General features: G+C 45.9%; 1 protein-coding gene across 6 annotated transcripts in view; it reads left to right on the plus strand.

The window, feature by feature from the left end:
- Nucleotides 1-15860, plus strand: part of FAM168A (family with sequence similarity 168 member A) — a 220225-nt gene that overhangs the window by 97293 nt on the left and 107072 nt on the right. For all 6 annotated transcript variants that reach the window (XM_074572260.1, XM_074572262.1, XM_074572261.1 and 3 more), the window contains one exon: nt 12566-12653. In XM_074572260.1, the coding sequence (XP_074428361.1) occupies nt 12584-12653 (70 nt within the window). In that variant the 5' untranslated portion in view covers nt 12566-12583. The remainder of the gene's footprint in view (nt 1-12565; nt 12654-15860) is intronic.

The raw sequence follows: 15860 nt of genomic DNA on the forward strand, positions 1-15860 counted from the left end.
AAAAATTGAAGGAAGGTAATTAGTGGTAGTGGTTGGAAATTTTGGAGCAAAACATAAATTAAAGCGTGTGTTTGAGGATAACGTGACTTTTTCTGGTATTGAAATTTTTATATTAGAAATCGGTTAATACAGTTTGGTTTGACCCAGTGGAAAAGAAAAGAAAATGTGATACCGTAGCCTGAAATGAAAACAAGGGTTCATGCAGCCGGCGTGATTTGGATATGCCGTACGCAAGCAACTGCCGTCTCAGCTTGCGCTAATGGTGTCGCCTTCAACTCTTTTTCCAACCTGGAATTTCTCTAGCTGACCACATCCCATTTCTAAATTATGTTTTACACCATTTGAGATGGGAGCCTCCATCTCCAAAACATGATGAAGTACGTGAGTCTAACAGGCACAAACTCGCGCGTAGGAAGTTCCACCTAAACATGGGGAGGAACTTCTTTCCTGTGAGGGTGGCAGAGCCCTGGCACAGGCTGCCCAGAGAGGTGGTGGAGTCTCCGTCTCTGGAGACATTCCAAACCCACCTGGACGCGTTCCTGTGCCACCTGCTCTGGGTGACCCTGCTCTGGCAGGGGGTTGGACTGGATGGTCTCCAGAGGTCCCTTCCAGCCCCTGTTGTTCTGTTATTCATTCTGTGATTCTCTGTTGAAAACGATGGAGCGATGGCAGCAAGTTTGATGCTCAGGAGACGAATCTTGGTCCCGGCACTTTGATCTTGCTTACCTTGAGCCCATCATCTCACTGCTCTCCTGCAGGCTTCTTGGCATCTGTAAAACAAAGCTTGGATTATTCATGATAGATTATTTAATATTTTTGAAGAGCTTGGAAGAGGAGATGCTTATATCTATTAGTAACATGAATTGTCTTTTAATGACTATTATTTTTGTGTCTGGTTTTTAATGTGTGATTACTAAAGCGTAGCTTCTCTTAGGAGAAGGAGCAATGGTTGACTGTGAGAAAGGTCTGAAGCAGCCCAAGAAGATAAGAAAGATAACTAAGAATATTATTTAGTTTTTTTTTTTTATAGTGACTGGGTGATGTTATGGGATAGATGTTTATAATCCAGGGAAATTTTCTAACCAAAGCCTTAATAATTTTATGGTAGGTCAAATTCTGCCCTAAGTTAATACAAAATGCCAGTCAGACACTGTTTAGTGCTTGTTTAGCATCATAACGGATGGGGTAAGTAAATTTTCATGGTCCCATGAGGCATCTTAACATCATCTGTTTGACTGATATGCTGCAGTATAGATATCCGTCAATGGAAAAGAGTGAATGCTACCTTCTCCACCACCACCTCTCCAAGGTTTCTGGTGTCCTACCAAGTGCCGAGGAAACTTCTCACTGGAAGGAAGATCCAAATTGAAGTCTTTGGAAAGCAATTACGTCTGACACCAAGAAAGTTACAGGCTGAAACTGTGGAGGGAGGTAGAGGTCTGAGAAACGAGTTACAACACAAATAATTTTGAGCCAGAGATGAAGTGCTGGTTGGAAGGACATCTGGAACCATCCAGTCCCAACCTTGTGCTCACAGCGGGGCTTTTGCCAGCACCGGGTTGGATCAACCATGGCCTTGCTTAGACCAGTTCTGAAAACCTCCAGCAAATCTGTGGTCAACCTGGTTCGGTAAGGCAGTACCCGTTGAGTCAAAAGGCTTTTCCTAATGGCCAATCTGAATCTCCCGAGCCATCGTTTGTGGAAAGAAAATAGCAGAGAGAAGAGTCTTCAAACTGCGTGTCCTGGAAAGTCTTTTCAGCGAAACACAATGAAGTAGGATTGTGAAGATAAAAGAATCGAGATAATCAGCTGGAGGAGGACAGGGCTCAGTCGGAGAGCAGAACGAGAGCACTGAATACAAGAGTACAGCAGGGTTCATTTCAAACGGAAAAGTCAGCAAGGCCTCAAGTTAAAGAAATTAATAGGCATATATCAGGGAAGACGTTTGAGAACTACTGAGAATGGGTTTGGACACATAGGGACAGATATGTTAGATATTTTAAAAAATACATTTATTTATTGGTTACCTGCTGGTGAATCCCGTCAGTCTTGCAGGTATTAAAGCGAGGAATTTACAGCGCAGAATTTATCTGCGTACAGACGTTTTCTCCCCTGGAAACAAGCAAATATAATACCAACTTTTTTTTCCTCATTGTCAAAGTTTCTTGTAGGGCAACTGGTTTCTCATTTCCTGAGGCCCATAAGGATATTTTTATGAGCTCTGCCTACTTCAAATAATACAAAATATAGATATTTTGCCATGCCAGGTTCAGGCTCGCTGAGGAACCGCTTGTTGCCACCAAGTGCAACGAGTGATCCTGTCTGCCTTGTCTGTCTCTGCTTTCTCAGGCTAGGGAAAGGGTTTCCTTTACTAGTTTTTAATATGCTATCTAGCATAATTGAATCATCAAATTTTTTGGATCCTCTGGCTTTGAAGTAGATCATAAACCTCAGCAAATGAAAGGTCGAAAATTTTTCCTGCCTCAGCATTTATTTTTGGGCAGTCTGAGATCAGCAAATTCCAAAGACAAGAGCTGCTTTGTGCCTATAGATTAGCCTTTTAATTTTTCATGGGATGAAGACACGAGGCCTTTTTCCCATTAAAGGTGTCAAACTTTTCTCAAATGAAAGGTGTGTGGGTTTATTTAGTCATTTATCTGAGAGGAGGTAATAGGTGATGGGAATGTGGCTCCTTATGAGCTTGGCTAGGGGCCAGAGGAGGCCCCGGAGATGCTGGGAGGGCTGGAGCCCCTCTGCTGGGAGGACGGGCTGAGAGAGTTGGGGGGGTTCAGCGTGGAGAAGAGAAGGCTCCACGGAGACCTTGGAGCCCCTTCCAGTCCCTCAAGGGGCTCCAGGAAAGCTGGGGAGGGACTCTGGATGAGGGAGGGGAGCCATGGGACGAGGGGGAAGGGTTTTCCACTGCAAGAGGGGCGATTGAGCTGAGATCTCGGGCAGAAATTCTTGGCTGTGAGGGTGGTGAGCCCCTGGCCCAGGTTGCCCAGAGAAGCTGTGGCTGCCCCATCCCTGGAGGGGTTCAAGGCCAGGTTGGCCGGGGCTTGGAGCAACCTGGGCTAGTGGGAGGTGTCCCTGCCCAGGGCAGGGGGTTGGATTAGATGACCTTTAAAGGTTCCTTCCAACCCAAACAATTTTGTGATGCTGTGGTCCTGTGACCCCCAGCTAGTTCATGCCACCCTCGTGTGTCTCCCCAGTGAACAGATGGGTGCTACTGCCCTGGTTTGGAGGTTGATCTGTGTGAAAGACACTGTAGGACTGTAAATAATCCAGCTCATCTTTGTTTTCCCTTTGCTGGTCTTTGAGATTGGGTAGGTCAAGTGCTCTATGGAAATCCCTCGCTCCACAGCATTTCCAGTTGTTTTAATTCTTTCCCTCCATCACGCTCAGCTTCAGCTGAACAGTTTGGGTTTCTTGAGGTGAGAACCATCTGTGGTAGTCATTAACATCTTCCTGTTCCTGTCTCTGCTCTCCTGTGGACGTCCTCCAAGCTGGTAACAACTCTGTGGCAGGGGACGGCGGCTCATTGCTGAACCCCTGGGGCTCCTCAGAGCAGCCGGATACAAACACATTTGCTTTTGCAGTGGCTGCAGTGGCCTGACACGGAGTATCTACGCAGAAAATACATCGTCAACGTAATTAATGAGTAATGCAATTCAGTCACGTTCAGAACCTCATGAAAGACCATCCACAAATGACATTGGGTTAATCACCAGCTACATTGGCTGCACTGCTGACTTCAACGACATCCGTGTTCATACAGTGAATGTCTTGATTTCATTGGGTAATGACTACACTTCAAATATCGCCGTATCATGCTTTTTAAGTATTCTTTCAAAGTTGCAATCTCTTGAATGGAAGGAATATTATTTAAACTAGCTCTTCTAATTCAAAACCAGACTGGAGAGTAAAGCCCTGCAGCATATCTTTCCTCTGAAGATGGTCCGTGCATGGAGGACACCGATGCTGTCTGCAAGCCTTTACCCCCTGAGGGATGCAGACGTGCCATCCCAAATCTGGTTCACATCAGCAAAGACATTCCTGCGTGCAGTAATGTCGACTGCTGGAGCGTTCCTGAACCGTGGCTTCACTGCACATCTTCATTTCCACTGGAAATTCTCCCAGAAAAAAAGGGTCCAGGACAGGACTGAGATCAAGTGAGCCTGAAATCCAGTGTGCATTTGAAATGTGGAAACATTTTTTGGAATAGCAAACACTTTCTCAGGAGAGAAGAACTGTATCCTGAGCTGCATCCCCAGCAGCGTGGGCAGCAGGGCGAGGGGGGGGATTCTGCCCCTCTGCTCCGCTCGGGGGAGACCCCCCTGCAGTGCTGCCTCCAGCTCTGGGGCCTCAGCACAGGAGAGACATGGAGCTGTTGGAGCGGGGCCAGAGGAGGCCCCGGAGATGCTGAGAGGGCTGGAGCCCCTCTGCTGGGAGGACGGGCTGAGAGAGTTGGGGGGGTTCAGCCTGGAGAAGAGAAGGCTCCGCGGAGACCTTAGAGCCCCTTCCAGTCCCTCAAGGGGCTCCAGGAAAGCTGGGGAGGGACTCTGGATGAGGGAGGGGAGCCATGGGACGAGGGGGAAGGGTTTTCCACTGCAAGAGGGGAGATTGAGCTGAGATCTCGGGCAGAAATTGTTGGCTGTGAGGGTGGTGAGCCCCTGGCCCAGGTTGCCCAGAGAAGCTGTGGCTGCCCCATCCCTGGAGGGGTTCAAGGCCAGGTTGGCTGGGGCTTGGAGCAAGCTGGTCTGGTGGGAGGTGTCCCTGCCCAGGGCAGGGGGGTGGAACTGGATCTTTGAAGGTCCCTTCCAATCCAAACCATTCTGTGATTCTATGATTCTAAAAGCTTCTTGCCTAGCTCTTGCAGCTAGGTGCCACTTCACGGGTGCTTTATCAATAAAAATAGCAATACGAGAATCAATAGATGTATCAGTAGGGTGTTTTGAGGACCAGGTGACGCTTCTGCTCCATCTGCATGAGTTTAAGCAGCCAGGTGCTGCAGGTTTTGTGGAGCTGGAGTTTCCAGTACAGATATTACATGTACTCAAGTAAAACAATGCTGGAGCAGAGCTGAAATATTCTTTGGAAGTGAAAAGTGGGGAGAACTGCACAAAAACCCGCAATATTCAGGGTCTGGATTGATGCCCTGGGTCAATTTGTATAAACATCAAGGTATAGCTGAAATATAGCGGAATAGGTAAAAGTGAACATTGTATTGTACAAACAAGAGCTGCCATTAATAATTTGCTGCTAATAGAAGCCTTAAACTTTTTGTGGAGTCTGGCCGTTCTTTGGTTTCCCTCTTTAAATGGATTATTTTTATAGTGCATTTTGTTTTGTTAATGGAAGATTAACTAAAATTGTGTCAGCTTTGACCTGATTCTTTTGTAGGGTCTTTAACAGGTTCAATATTTTGCTTCATATGAGATATGTTCAACCAACATTTAGTTACGGTGTAACTTAAAAAAGGAATAAACTAAAAAGGAAGTCTTAAAGGTGGAAAACCGCGTTGTGTTCTGAATTTCCGAGCTCGTGCACGCTGTCACAGCAGAGTTTTTTGGGGGAAAGGTGGGACGTAGCCTTGTAGCCTGCCTAAATTAACCTTTAGCGGATGGATTGGAAGTTAATTTAATTATTGTTTGGTGGGTCCCAAGTGAGGGTCAAGCTTCAAATGACTTAACTGAAAAATTGTCAGAAAATTATTGGAATTTGAATGCAGTGTAAGGTCAGGAGGTCTTCCCATGTTCAAGGAGGCTTTGACTGAATACTATTAGCATGCGATTTGTATAAAATGGAATTAAAGAGGTGATGTGCAGATCAAGGAAGAAATGTATCTCTTTGCTTTGCCTTTTTTCTTTGTTCACACTCTTTCGGGTTTGGTTCTGTGCCCTCTGATGTGAAAGAAATCATTTTTGGTACGTTTATTTTCTCTCAGAGGAGAAAATATCACTCTCTTTCCAAAGAAAAGGGTAAGGAACGGGGCTCTCAAAAGCATTTACGTCCCAGTTTCACAAAAGCCGAAGGCAAATCACAGCCTAAGCAGTATGGAAAATGAAAGGGTAAGGCACACTGACACAAGGGCTGACATGAAACAGGATGGAAAAGCGTCTGTCATCCAGAAAAGCTCATGTTTGCATTATTTGCTGTTTTCTTTACATTTGTATTTAAGTTTAGATCTACTGTTTAATTTTTTGCCAACCCGAAAGATGCACATCAGTGTCACTCTTCTAAGAACCTTGTGAAATATATTTATTTCTCTGTTTGTAAATATTTTATTCTTAGTCTGAAAAGAAAATGAAAAATAACTTCATAAACTACCAGACTCTTGCATGCCAGGTTTATTCTTTTCTTTTAGGATTTTTAAAATCTCCTTCAGCGTCTCCTTACCTTGCCTCTGTACGGTAGGAGTGGGAAATACCTACGTTTCTGTGTAACAGAGTGAGGGAGGTGTTTAAGATGCCAGATTCCCCAATGTGTGCATCGAAATACTTGTGTTAACATTTGTTTATGCTTAAAAATCACGGATGCCCGCCAGTGTTGGCAGCCTCGAGGCCTGAATGACTTTTGGAAGTGGTGAAGGTGGTCATGGTGCTTTCGAAAGGCACAAACTAAACTAACGATAGAGGAAAACAACAGGGTAAGGTGTTCCCGTTGTCTTGCGTCCGTAGCAGTTTGAAGGTGGTGGTGATACCTCTGCTGGTTTCTGAGTGCACTCAAAGTGCTCCCATCGGAAGAGCCAGGTTGGACGGGGCTTTGAACAACCTGGTCTGGTGGGAGGTGTCCCTGCCCATGGCAGGGGGTTGGAACTGGATGATCTTTAAGGTCCCTTCTGACCCAAACCATTCTGTGATTCTAAGAGGATGAAGTAGGTGATGTCCCGGGGTGTCACCAGGGATGAGGGACAGTCCTCTCCCTTAGCAGCAGCAGGAGAGCGCGATGCAGAGCATGAAGCCCAGCTCTGGTCCAGCGAGATGAGAGCACCCGAGCGTAGCTCTGCAGCCACTTCAGAGCAAGGCAAGTTCAAGCTCAGCATTCACGGCACGAGCATTTACATTTCCCTTCTCCTGCTGCTTGGAAATCCTCCGTGCAAACTCGATTTGACCGGTGCGGTGGCCTGCTGATGGCGTGGTGGCCACCCGTAGACTGACCTCTCTTGTATTTCTGTTTACCCTTCATCTGAAGTAATTTCCTCATGTGATGGAAGCATGCCACGCACTTTCACAGGAAAGATAAAATAGATGAAAATGTAACCAGGTTACAGCCAGAAAGTATCCCGAGACTGTTTGCTAGCCTCTTATTCCCATGGCATTCCGGCTGGAGTTACTCCTTCAGCTCCTTGCTGGAGTCTCAGCAGCTTCTAAGCAACTGAGCATCGCTGTCGTGGGGATTAGGAAGCAGCGGAAGCTCCATGCAACAGAGCAATACTTGTGTTTGTCTGTTTATAATTCATTTCTATTAGGCTTTTTTTTGTTGTGTATTCATGGCCAGGAGCAAGTGCTGCAAATTATTGTGGCGAAGGAGGTTTAATTTTGCTAATCCTGTTTTATTCCCATTTCAGCGTAGCTTTTCGAATGCCACAATGCGGCGCCTGTAATGAATTTAAAATGTATTTTGGAATGGTATTGTCTTGCGGAATGTATTGGAAGCTCATCTGAATGGGCTTTAATACTAGAATAATGCTAGATACTGAAAAGAAAGAAAAATCATCCATCTGAAATGCCGTTCGCACGGACTCTTTCATGCCGGCTGGAAATAACAGCCTGGGTACCAAGCAGGGAGGAAGCACAAGCCTCTTCCTCACAATACCCTCAACCCCCTACCCTGATTACAATCTTTTTATTGTGGCGAAAAAGCATTTTCTTTCATCCTTCTCGATAAGAGAGTTTCTTTTTACCGTTTGGTCCGACACCTAGTGCAAGCCAGACATAGGCTGCAATTTTCACCAAATTATCATTTATTTCTATGTTTTACACCCAAAAAAGTGCAAATGAGATGACGAGGGCATTGAACAAGGCGCTTTATCAATGCAGCCGTGACTCCATCCTTGGCCGGGAGCTTACAGTGGGACAGGCAAGGCAAACAGGGAGCGAGAGGGGGTCCCGGTCCCGGAGGTGAGGTGTCCTGACCCAGGCATGAGCAGCTCTGGGAGAGGGACTTGGGGCTGCTGAGCCCCAGGAAATTTAGTGCCTTTTCATTTGATTTTGCTGCTGAGGGGAGGCCAGGCTGTCGGGTCCAGCTGTCACTGTGTGGTCCTGGGTGGAGGATTCATAGAATCAGAGAATGGTTTGGGTTGGAAGGGACCTGAAAGATCGTCTGGTTTCATCCCCTGCCCTGGGCAGGGACACCTCCCACCAGACCAGCTTGCTCCAAGCCCCGGCCAACCTGGCCTTGAACCCCTCCAGGGATGGGGCAGCCACAGCTTCTCTGGGCAACCTGGGCCAGGGGCTCACCACCCTCACAGCCAAGAATTTCTGCCCGAGATCTCAGCTCAATCGCCCCTCTTGCAGTGGAAAACCCTTCCCCCTCGTCCCATGGCTCCCCTCCCTCATCCAGAGTCCCTCCCCAGCTTTCCTGGAGCCCTTTGAGGGACTGGCAGGGGCTTCAAGGTCTCCGTGGAGCCTTCTCTTCTCCAGGCTGAACCCCCCCAACTCTCTCAGCCCGTCCTCCCAGCAGAGGGGCTCCAGCCCTCCCAGCATCTCCGGGGCCTCCTCTGGACTTGCTCCAACAACTCCATGTCCTTCTGGTCCTCCTTCAACTGGAAGGAGGAGAGAAGAGGTTGGTTTTCAGGGAAGTCAGGTCTTTGAGCTGGCTCACAGCAACCAGTACTGCTGCAGAGGAGGATACTTGGTGGTGTTACTTCACCATCCCTGGAAACATTCCAGGTCAGGTTGGATGGGACTCTGGGAAATCTGGTCTAGTTGAAGATGTCCCTGCTCATGGCAAGGGGGTTGGACTAGATGGCCTTTAAAGGTTCCTCCCAACCCAAACTATTCTATGATTCTATGATTTCTGCTTTTCCTTTTGTTATTCCGGGGGACGAGAGACCCTCAAAAACTGATTTCTTGGGTAGGAGGCTGGCCCTGTGTGTGAGAAGGAGAATACAGGGCTGGAATAAGATGGACCCATCACTTCTTTGCTCTGTTGCAGAACATCCTCAGCTTACAGATCCTGTGAAATGGCCAACATGAAGAGCCACGTACCCACGCGTGACTGATGAACAGGATGTGGCTTTCTGCAGCCATTCGGTATTGCTGCTGGGATCCCAGTGCCTCCCAGTGCAGAGAGCACCATTCAGCACCATGGGCACATTGTTGAGAGCATAGTCCAATGTCAGGCATCATGCTCTAAATTGGGTGGCCACGCACAATATAGAGCCTCGGTATTGACTTTTCTCCTGGGAACACAAAGATGGGTGGATGGGATCAGATCAAAGGACCTCACAGCCTAAAAGCCTGTCTGGAAGAGTGTCTGGGGAAGAGGAGGAATTGTTCTGTCCCATGTAATGCTTCCCAAATCCCACCCTCCTGGCAGCAAGGGATATGCTGAGGCAAGCGAAGCGACCAGCCACCCCCTTTGCTTGTTTTGAACCTACAACACAATCATTTCTTCTAATGCCTCCACTTGCTTGGGTTATGAGTGTGTGATTGCTGCCCCCCGTGCCTTTCTCCAGGTCATGGAATCACAGAATGGTTTGGGTTGGAAGGGACCTTAAAATCATCTTGTTTCAATGTCCCTGCCCTGGGCAGGGACACCTCCTAGCAGACCAGGTTGCCCAAAGCCCGTCCAACCTGGCCTTGAACACTTCCAGGGATGGGAATTCCATAGATCTTTTGTGATTTATATTTTTTATAGATGTCTGTCACGTTCCCTGTCCCACTGGGCATTTCTTGTCTGGACTTGAAGAATTGTATTAGTGATTTAACAGTTAATTATGGCCAGGAAATCTCCGCAACTCTGTGACATCTCCCTCCTCCTTTTTCTCTCAGGTCCTATTTGTGGTGTCTGTTACTTAAAGCATCGTATACCAGTAGTAACCCTTAGGTCACATATCATTTCAGTGTTCTAATTCAGAACAGTACTGCACTTCAAAGGTGACTCCCACCAATTGTGGGGTTGTTCCCTTGTGCAAAGTGGTTTTGGTGTGCATGGACCAGATTTCTTTCAGAAGCTTCACTCCAGTTGCCCATCACGTGTCCTCCAACCCCTCATGGGACACACCGGTCCCTACCAGTGCAGGACATACCAGTAAAGGACATACGGGTGATGTCCTTCAGACAACTTCAAACTATGCATCAGGTGGGGACCAGACTTAAAACTAGACTAAATCTAGTTCAAAGGGAACCTCAAAGCGCAGAGGGTGTAGCCATAGGAGCCCCAGCACAAAATGCTTTGATTCCCGGATATCTCTGACTGCACCAAAGTGTTGATTAATGTAATGTACTCTTTGGATTTTTATAGCGCTTTTCCTTGTCAGAATATTTTGCAACCATTAAAAGTTTGAAACACCTTCTTGCCTTATTCCCACTATTGATGTGGAATCTGCATTGCAGGGTGATGATGGAATTGAATGGCAAAAATCCCCAAAGCATCATTGGTGGGTGCATTTGGGTGAAAAGGGGGAGGTTTTGGCTTCTGAGGTTGTGTTTAGAGCAGCAGTAGATGCTCCTCAAGCATTGTATCACGCTGGCACTTCTGGGCAGCGCATTCTCCCACCTTGTTACTGTCAAACCATCTCCTTTCAGGTGCTTTCAGCTTACTGAAAAAGCAAGGGGAAACTTGTCCTGCATGCTTTGGACAGGGAGAGGCATTTCGTTTGGGTTCCTTGTCTACGATGATTTGTTTGGAGAAATAATGTGCGACAGAGATGTGGTGGTTGGGCTTAAATCAGCATTGTTTTTTTCCACTAAAGAAAAGAATTGTTGCGAATACGGATGTTTTTTGAGTTTCCTCTTCATATGAAGAAGCCGTGTGTGTTTAAAGCACTGGTAGGTACGCATCATGTCGCGTACGTGGCCACGTAGTGTGTGGCAGCCCAAAACCCAGGCTTTTGGATGGATGCTTACAGAAGCTGGTGTTCACCATCTCCGAGATGGATGATGTTGGGTTTTCTCCTCTAAATGAGACCTCAAGGCTGAAGGCAGCCCAGGCAAACACCCGCTTGCCCAGGCCAGTCTCCCTGGGGCTCGGAGCGCTGCCTGGGGACATGGGGACAAAGTGGCCATAAAACCCTGATGCTTGGTTGTAAATCCCCAACCGTAACGTCTCATGGATGTGAAGTTTTGCATTGATTTTCCTCTTGATATTAACTCCATCGCCTGTTACTGAAGCCACTGACATAAAAACATGTCTCCGAGTATCTTTCTCTTCCAGCTCGCTTTATAACCGTGATTTCCTTTGCTTTGAGAATTGCTCCTTCTGTGCTAACTTGGGGGTGGAGGGAAGGCTAATTAATTAAGCAGTAATTGTTGTCAAGTCAATTGGTGCTAACATTTAACATTTGACTTGTTTACTATCCTGAGGTAAAGCGGAAGGAGTTAATGATCTAACAAATTGTGCATCCATCATGAGAGACTTGTTTGGAAAGAACGGGTTTATTTATGAACTGTAAAATAATACATTTGGAAAAAAAAACCCTACATTTTGAAGCAAGTTCGTTGAGGTTCTTGTGTGAAATTGTCACTAGATAGCTGTGGAGACAAATGCGTCGCCTAATAAAGCTTAATGACTGATTTTCCCATTAATCAGAGTTGAGAATGTGCTTCATTAAGATAATTAACTGAGCCAGTTGCTTAACTGACAGTTAGTAGACACAAATTCCCAAGTTACTTGCTTTCCTCTAAATAAAACTCACGAGAAGCTAACCCGCCGCTCCTTCATCATCTTTATTGGAGAGAGAAACAGAAGGGCCGTTAAAATCTCATTGCCTGCGTTCGGTCCGTGACGGCATCTCCCCGTCTGGGACAGCGGTGGATGCCGTGGGTGGCCCTGGGTGGGTGGGTGGCCCTGAGTGGCCCTGCACCCAAGCCTTGGGTTCCAGCTTATTGTAGTCAGCTCATGCTGAAAAGCTCACAAATATTTGCTGCTTTCCATCTCGCCAGCAGCAAATGGTCTTTTATCTGCTAATTTCTGAAAGGTCAGGTCTTTGTTGTGGTTGTTTTTGTCACCCAAGAACTATTAGCTCCTCCAAGGGGGAGAATTCCTTGTCTGAATTTGTGGCTTCTCCTCTTTGTTCATCGCAAGCGAGAAGTGGGGTCATGAGTCCTGAGCCCCCCTGAAGGCAGGGATGCGTAAGATCAGTCTTCTCTGGCTACATTTGTAGGCAGAATATGGAGCGCTGAAGAAGTTAGGGGAATTAACTGAGAGATCCAAAACTTGAATTATTAAATATCCTATCTGGTTGTAACGTCTAGTTGTAAATCCTTTCCTTCGCAGCTCTCTGTGTCTTGAATTCTAACTTGGTAATTGTTATCACGTAGCAGAAGACTCTTTGCACAGAAGACGACTCTGGAGCTAACGTAAGGCGATCGTCTCAACTCTGCTTTTCTTTTGTCCTCAGAGTTCCCGGTCTTCCACCATGAACCCTGTTTACAGCCCCGTCCAACCTGGGGCTCCCTACGGAAACCCGAAGAACATGGCGTATACAGGTAGGACCGATGTTCAGCAGCTCTTTGCGAATGTCCGTATGCGGTGGTGAGAGCAGATGCTCGTTAATGGGTGGTTAATCCCTTAACGGAGGGAGAAAGAGTTCCTATCAGAGAGCCAGGTGAAAACGTGACTTGCAGGAAAAACACTTCAGCGAAGCCAGTGCAGTAAGGTTGGTGAGAAGAAACAACCTGAATTCATAAGAAAAGGATGCCCTGGAAATCCGAAAGTAAAAGGATCAAAAGGGAGTTTCTTTAGGCAAATAAAACACATAAGAAGTTGCAGGGGGAGGGAGGTGGGAGCTGGAGGGCTTCCCTCCGGAGCCGAACTGAGCCACTCAGGTGCATGTGCTGGAGTAATCCTGCCGTAGAAGTGCGGGTCCACAGGCGAGAGCCCGTTATTTGGAGAACACCCAGTTATTGTTATAGGTGGGATTTAAACTACCTTTATTGGCTGATGGTTTTGTTTTCAAGTTACACTTTGGTTGAGTTAATCTGAAGTTGAACAGCAAGTCTGGTGTCTGTTTGAAGTCCATCTTTGAAAGCAAGTTGTCTAAAAATGTCATCTTTAATACTCGAAAAAGGCATCGAAATATGTTTGCCATAATTACGTAACCAGTGGGGAACTAAAGCGTACCGGTGCGGAAAGAATTTAGCTCAGAGAGAAATCCTGCTTTGGAAAAAGAAAATCTCAGTTTAGGTGTACCTGTGGTTTTCCCTGTGGATTATGGTTACCAGCAGTTGTTCTTCTGATCCCGCGTAAGCACCTTACAAAATCAGCCTGGGAAGACGTTTAATTAGAACATTTTGTTGAATGTAATTAACCATCAAGCGTCATATTGTGTTAAGGCTTCCTTCTTTATATTTGCGTCGCCGGTTGTATGTGTTGACTTTTACCTAATGTGTGAAATTCCTTGGGAATGTGCTTTTGTGGAGGAGAACGGTCAACGGCGAATGTAAACGGACATCAAATGCTCGTAGCTACTTCATTTACAAAATATTCTCGTTGACTTTCGTCGCTCTTTCAGCTGGTAGATGAGTAAGGGCTGGCTGTGTCGCTGCGAGGAGACCCGTCTGATCCTTCGCAGAGCCGAGAGTTCCTCAAAGGCTTTTTGCCCCATTTTTATTCACCCTTTTTTTCCACCCCCACCCTGTCAAATTTATGCATGCTGCTTTGTTGGAGATACCGTAGCTCGGGGGAACTTTGGTCTCGCAGTCAAAGCATTGGAGGCTTGGAAAAAAGAAAAATGTCCCTGCATATAATAGTCTCTTCAAAAATATCACCATTGTAAGAGGACTGCAGACTCCAGCGGTGCTTGAGTGATAGAATGAGCTCATAAGTGCACAGTTATTTTCCTACACTGGAAATAACAGTAATTTTGTGCTTTCCGGCCCAAGGATGGTTTGGACAAGAGTCTACTTCTCTCCCACTTTACTTTTTTTTTTTTTTTTTGGCACGTGTTCAAAGTTCTACCTTAATAACCACGCAGTGTAGATTTTCGATATCTGCTTTCATACAGTCCTGAATGTTTTAGAAGCTGCTTTCTGGCACTTGATAAGACAATTTTATTTAGATATTGAAGTGCAGATTGGATGGAGTTTGTACCTTGACCTTTGTGGAAGGAGAATTTGAGAGGGTGATTTCTGGTTTAGATGAATGAATTCTCTATGACTGCGTTCGGAATAAGTCAAATGGCAACATTAATAGGATGTTACCTTCTAAAACAACCTGCTGGTTAATCACCGTGAAGGTTATATCGTGCACTTAAATATATAAAGCTATTGTCTGCCTTGGCCAGCTTGTGCCAGCTCTGGTAGGGATCATGGCGAGGTGGCCCCCAGGAGAATGGTTTCACCCCAAACCATCGGACTTCAGGCATTTATCCTCCGGAATTTGTGGTAAATGAGGAGAAAGCAGTGGCAGATGTGCAGGATGACCTTGGAGAAAAAAAGTTGGGAGGCAGGTCAGACTGGAAAACCCCAATGTAACAAGGTCCTTAGTTATGCCAATGGAAAACCAAAGAAGGGGAGATTCAAGTGACTGCTTGAAGGTGGGACACCGATGCAGGAACTGAATCGTGTTGGTGCTCGGGTCTAAGGTAAGGAGTCAGTGGGCTGAATTCTTACAATGAAGCCCCCAAATAGATATCAGGTTAAAAAGTGTTTAAACCAAGAGCTATTGTCTTTGCCAGGCAAATGGGTATGACAGAACCGTTTCATGATGAATTTGTTTGAATATTTAATGAAAGACCTAAAGTTACATTGCAAAAGAGGGGGAGAAAATTTAAATTTTATCCGTTGTATAGAAAAGACAGGTAACTCCTGGGGGTTATTAAAAGAAGGCTGCCATGGCTCCTGCATTCCAAGTGCCAGGCTCTGTCGATCTTCTTGCTTTCTAAGCTTAGACCTCATTGACATTGCATTAACTTGCATCACTTAGCTACGTATCAGTTTCTAATGTCGCCACAGGCTATTCTGGAGGATATTTAAACACAGAGAAAGAAAGAAAGTAGACTTTGTACGGGAGAAGCGTCAAGTTAAGGAGTTTGGAGATACTTCCTTCTCAAATTGCTTTGAAAATAATCGCTAAAGCGTATGACATGGTAGATCTGGAGAGAGGTTGACTGCCATCGCGTGTGGGAATCCCTCCCGTGGCCCTGGTAGCTTGGTACAGCTTTGGGACTTAACGAGTGTCTCGGCTCTGGTCGGGAGCCGAACGGAAGAGTTTGCTCGGAGCCCCGAATTTGGAAGAGCACGTCAGCAAACCGTCCCCATCATCACTTCATGAGGCAGAGTGTACAACATCTGTCCCAAATTGTTGATTGGAGATCTAATTTGGTATACAATATAGAATTTATACAGTATAAGAGATGAATTTATTTTTTTTAATCTCATCTTTTTGCAGTCATGGAGGACACTGAAAAAAAAAAAAGAACGCCAAGCTTTATATTAGTCAAGAAAAAGAAATAAAAACCTACTGAAGTGTAATAAAGTTGAGGTAAAGCTTGTTAGCCCTAGGCCATGTTCTTGGTTTGCTTTAGAGTTCAGGTTTTTTTACTCCAAATCTAGTGCAACACGTGTATTACTTAATTTTTTGTCTTTAAAGATCATGCATAAACCATTAATTTCTAACCTTGCGGAATAAAACTCAGGTGGGATATGTGCAGAAAGAAAACAGGGATGGTAATCAGGGTACTGGCAGGCTGAATT

This window comes from Larus michahellis, chromosome 1 (assembly GCF_964199755.1).
Source record: "Larus michahellis chromosome 1, bLarMic1.1, whole genome shotgun sequence".
In the NCBI taxonomy this organism is placed as follows: Eukaryota; Metazoa; Chordata; class Aves; order Charadriiformes; family Laridae; genus Larus; species Larus michahellis.